Source organism: Euprymna scolopes, chromosome 29 (genome assembly GCF_053919585.1).
Source record: "Euprymna scolopes isolate OS-2025 chromosome 29, ASM5391958v1, whole genome shotgun sequence".
NCBI lineage: Eukaryota > Metazoa > Mollusca > Cephalopoda > Sepiida > Sepiolidae > Euprymna > Euprymna scolopes.
The window spans coordinates 95329791-95335589 of NC_136510.1; the positions used below are offsets into that span (position 1 = coordinate 95329791).

The following is a 5799-nucleotide window of genomic DNA, read 5'->3' on the forward strand; positions in this document are numbered from 1 at the left end:
AATAAATATTTATTTTAAAAGATAAATAATGCAGGTGTCTGATTTTTTGAGCACCATGTTTTGAATAATAATAATAATAATAATAATAATAATAATAATAATAATAATAATAATAATAACAATAATAACAACAATGACAATAATAATAATATTATTAATAATAATAATAACAACAATAACTTAACAACAACAATAAATAATAATAATAATAATAATAATAATAATAATAATAATAATAATAATAATAATAATAATAATAATAGTAATTGTTACCTTGTAAAAAGGATCTATCCCATTTTTCATGTAAGTAAAAATAGAGAGATTTAGTTAAAATAAAAATGAAATAGAATAGACGAAATTCGAACCTCGTAATTTAGGTTTAGAAATAGATTACGAGAGAGAATTAGAAAATGGAATGTAAAAACAAACCATTGTTTAGCTTAGAGATAAAATATTTTTAAGAAAAGGAATGTGCATTTGTCAATTCTGCTATGAAATTGAATTGAGGAATGCAACTATAGGATAATTTAATAAACATGTTTTTAACATATTGGAAATATAGGTTACTGGAAATATAGGTTAAAATTCCTTTTGTAAACAAATGAAAATGTTTTGGACACGCATTTTCAGAACACGTGAAAGAAGACACATGTTTTAACATGGGTATGACGTCATGGAAAATGGGAAGTTCCCGATATAGTTAGAAACTTTAGAGTTAAGTGGGGAGAGTCTGAGGACGACAGACGACAGTCTGGAGTCCAGCGATGGACAGTCGAACGTCTGGAAGCGAGACGGTCACCTTTGAAACATAGAATGTAAAACTTTGAATTCCTGACTAAGAAAACCACCAACCGGTCCATGGAAATAAACGCATCATGTGTTTTATAAACGTCGTCTTTGTGTTGTAATTCTACCAAAAGGTAAAGTGAAATTGTCATTATATGTCTTATATATCCTGTGTTTTAAAATGTCTTCACATACACAATGTCTCTACATCTCATATCTACAATGTGAAGAGTAAGACTGTCTCAACACTGTCTCCTCACTCTAAGAGCTTCTACTACACTTCTAAGTATGAACATTTTATATATATGAATCTCTTCATAACACGAACACAGAACGCAACATCTCTCTTAATAAGACCCTCTAAGACTCACTTTTAATAAGACTTCCTAACAACGAACAATAACAACAACAAGAATAATAATAATAATAATAATAATGAAACCCCTATATAACATAATAATAATAACAACAACAACAACTAGGTTTTTCCTTTCCCAGCGACACCAATATATTTTTGTTTTATTAAACTCAAATATTTATTAGCCATTTTTCTTTTAAGGGGTGGTCAGTATGATAACGACCGAAGCGATAAGCGTAATAATATAAAGATAATAATAATGTTTCGTAAATACTTCTAGCTTCAATTCATGCATCCACCCATTCATTTGCTCCTTACTGTTATGTGAATTCACCCATTTACTCATAATGGACTCTTTTCGCGTGGGAGAAAATATCGCTACCTAACGCGAGAATACAGAATGTCTCAGTAAATCGTTGCAAATACCGACAACATTTCTTGTGTTTACTTTCTTTGTGTAATATATTATTTCTACCTAGCCCTGTTGTTCGCGTATATCTTAATGACTCTTTCCTAGGCCTACAAACAACAAATGGCGACGAAATTTCGAGAACTTATTTGAGTAAACGGAAAATTTAAAACACCGCAGTGTTCCGCAACAACTTTATTCAAGCTAACAACGTGGTATTGCAAAGGACCCACCTCAACAACATCGACCTTGCGACGAAGTATAGTGTTCCAAAAAGACTAGCAACTGAGAGAATCAGTACCATAGAACTGAGCGACTAAACACGTTTTAAGAACCAACTCTGAAAGTTGCAGTGAACTCTATAAAATTATAAAGGATTGTTTTAAGGAACCACCAACTCTCAGTTCGGCGCTACAACTAAAAACATTGTCAAAATTGGAACGGTTTGGGTATCGGAATCGGTATCGGAAAAATGTATGCCTATTCTTTGATTGTTTCAATGTGTTTAAACTTTATTTTCGATTGTTATTACTAATGATCAAATAATAAATATTTATTGATTTTAAATTATCAATCAAACTAAAATGTATAGATAAACAAAAACCCTTACTCCCACCCCACGTAAGTCTTAGATAAAAATATATGCACATTTTACATAGATTCTTCGGACTATTATTCTCGCCCTGAGTGTCACCTTGAGTGAGAACAGCAGTCAGAAAAATCTAAATAATAATAACCAATCCTCGTCTCAAAAATTCAGAAAAGTTAACCGTAATCTGAAAACTAAAAAACAACAACAAAAATTCTACATATTTCAAAAGAATCGCAATCGGAATCAGTAATTGTATCGGAATCGAGAAAAATAGTTTAATCTCCCTCACAATTGATTTCTCACAACAAAAAAACATGAAAAACTAAAAATAACACAATTCAAAATATTGCCCCTATCTCATCATCAGTCAAAGAAAATTACGCAATAAATTGTTTGCAAAATTTTGTTCGGTTCGCCGGAAATCTCCGTAAGTATTAAAACATTTTCGACCTCGCAATTGTTGACTTGCCACTGTCAGGTACCCTTTGCAAAACGAATAGATTCTTCTTCGGATATTTTTGGTTTATAATGCACCATACGTCATTAACAAATCTACATATATCGATGTTTTGTTTACGTAGTATTAATCTGAATAATCTTAGTGAAATATCTAAACTGAGATATGCAGAATTGTTTAGATATAAACTCCAGTCTTTTTTGTTGTACTTGTCTATAAACGATTGGTTAATCAACTTGATGCGATTACAGTCGATCGCCTTCTTTATTATAGTATTATACTGAGGATGAGATATTGCCCTCATAAAGATGTTATTTGGATTATGAGACTTAGCAATCCAGTCTGTTTTCATTTCTGATTTGGATCTGTACGATTTCTTTACGAACGGATGCAAATGTAATCGAGACAACTATAGGTATCTATTGGCATTTATTTGTTTCCTCACGAAAGCAAAATATGACACAAGGTCGTTTTTAATGTGGGGAGAAACCAGTTCCCCAAAAGAAGGGCAAAACAGGAGACGCTGGCAGTAGCCAAAAATAATAATTGTCTCAGTATGGAAGGCTCACCCTCCATTGACCAAGGAAAAATTAACTTAAGTGTAGCATCAGAACAGATACTACTCTTTGATCCCTGCCCGATATTGCAATGTATTGCCTGAAAGTTTCTTAAATAAACAATTATGATAAAATACAATTAATAGTGAATTACGTCACAACGCGTGTATGACGTAAATCAATAAAAAACAAATAAAAAAAAATTCAAACGTAGTTGAACACAGATGCGAAAAACCTTGGAAGGCAGTTTTAATTCCAGGAGATATTTTGGTAACACATTTTTTTTTGCTTTTTCTGACAAACAATTCTTTTTTAAAAATCTGAAAACATGTGGAATAAATTCTGAAGAGATTCGTAAAAACATTCTGAAGGCATTTACAAGAACTTTTGAATTCATAAGAGAATTGTAAAGAAATTTATAAATAATTTCTGAAGAAATTCTAAAGAAATTCTAAAGAAATGCTAAAGAAGTTCACAAAAAATTATCTAAACTTTCACAAGAAATTCTGAAGTCATTTGCAAGAAATTCCGAAGACATTTAAAAGAAATTAACAAGAAATTAACAAGAAATTCTGAAGCCATTCACAAGAAATTCTGAAGAAATTTGCAAAAAATTCTGAAGAAATTCACAAGAAATCTTGAAGTCATTTGCAAGAAATTCCAAAGATATTTATAAGAAATTCACAAGAAATTCCGAAAACATTTATAAACTGTGAATAATTCGGAAGAAATTCTGAAGTCATTTTCAAAATTTTCAAAAATCGGCTTATGTGAAAATTTGTTTTGCTTAAATTCTAGATTCTGAATTTTTGTTAAAATTCTAGATTCTGAATTTTTGTTAAAATCCTAGATTCTGAATTTTTGTTAAAATTCTAGATTCTGAATTTTTGTTAAAATTCTAGATTCTGAATTTTTTTTTCTGAATTTTTGTTGAAATTCTAGATTCTGAATTTTTGTTTAAATTCTAGATTCTGAATTGGAGAGAATGACGTCAAAGAAACTCTCGGTATCATTCCTTCGTAACATCCGCGAATTATCAAAAGTTGATATCATAGATTTTTTTCGCAAGCGAGTTGATTCGAATTTACAATGCATCGAAGACCTCGGAACGGGTACTGACTTCTGTTTGGGTATGAACCTACTTTTCCCAGATTCATGTGACGCAAGCAAAATCAGAAAAGGTACGAATCTCAGCGAAACCGAAAGACGGATTAATTTTACCCTCCTTAAGAAAGCCTTCAAGACACTGGGCATTGAAAAAAATTTCCCCTTGGAGAGCATGATGAAGAACAACTTCCAATCGAATTTCTTTTTCGCTCAGTGGTTCATCCGATTCTTCGAGGCCAACCAGGAATCAGACGAAAAGGCCAAAGACAACGCAAAAAATGAAACGACGATGAGGTTCAGAAAAGGAGGAGCCAGGTCAGTGCCGAAAGATGTCGTTACGAACGACGAACAGTCTTTGGAGACACTGAGTCCTGCCGTTTCTTTCTCCAAGATTGTAACTAAACCTCAAACTCCGAACCAGGTTCTCGTGTATGACAAATTTGGCAATGTTTCAGCTGTTAATATAATCAGGAAAGAAGAGACGTTGCAGACGGATGAAAACACGACGGACAACGAAGAAGAAGAAATCAAGGGTCTATTAGAGATGGAACAAAACTTGGAGCGGGTTAATAAGGAACGGAAAGAGTACGTCGCGAAGCTGCAGGAGGAGAATGACACCATTTCTAAATCGTTGGAACATGCCACCCGGAAGAAAGTTTATTTCCACAAAAAGTTAAATCTGATCGAAAAACTTTGCGATGATTGTGATTTGGACACCTTACGCTCGTCCGTGAGGCGAGTTTTGTACCAAGAAGGACTTCCCTTGTAAAATCTACGTTTCCGAACTTTGGATTGAACCAGTTGGTCTTCTCTCATTCTGTTATTATATGGCCAATATAAAAGTGAAAAAAAATGATTTACGTAATCTTTACATCTATTATTAAATGGTACTTCGTGCATCTTCTGACCCGGATTTCCGTGACATTGGCTCGGGTTCGACCGGCAGCTGATGAAAACCACTGAGATAAACTGAACGAAATAAAAGACGCCGGGAAATATAATTAACAACATTATTTTTACAAAGAAAATAACAAAAATATATATATATATAAAGTTAAATAAATATTTTTATTTATTTATTTATTTACTTTCAAGAATTGTTAGCAAAAATATGTGAATGTTTTTGTCAAAGATTATGCTGTTTACATTTTTTTTTCAAGACAAGTTTCAATAGTTTTTAGTTTTTACGTTTTTAAATTTTGTTTTAAGGAAAGTTGTAATATTTCTTTTTGCGTGTGTGTGTGTATGTGTGTGTGTGTGTGTTTGTTTGTTTGTTTTGTTTTTTTGTTTTGTTTTGTTTTGTTTTTTTGCTGTTGTTGAAAAATATTATTTTGTTTTACAAAACCAAGGGAGGTTCGACCAGTTTTCTGACGTTGTACTTTCTTCTAGTAAACAGTGACTCGTTGATTTCCACTGTGTTCCTTGGTCGTTCGATATGCCGGGAATTCCTAAGGAAATAATCCTGGCAAACGTTTTTAATGAAGTTCCTCCAGCCGGTAGCAGTAGGTTTCGATACAATTCTACATTCTATTT

At 32.2% G+C, this 5799-nt stretch overlaps 1 protein-coding gene across 1 annotated transcript; it reads left to right on the forward strand.

The window, feature by feature from the left end:
* Positions 1-4144: 4144 nt before the first annotated feature.
* Positions 4145-5035, forward strand: LOC145252364 (microtubule-associated protein RP/EB family member 3-like). Its single transcript, XM_080111763.1, has one exon. The coding sequence runs from the start codon at positions 4145-4147 to the stop codon at positions 5033-5035; it is 891 nt and encodes a 296-aa protein (XP_079967889.1).
* Positions 5036-5799: the final 764 nt, after the last annotated feature.

Coding starts and splice junctions, on each gene's coding strand:
- LOC145252364 (XM_080111763.1), top strand. CDS start 4,145: ATGACGTCAAAGAAACTCTCGGTATCATTCCTTCGTAACATCCGCGAA.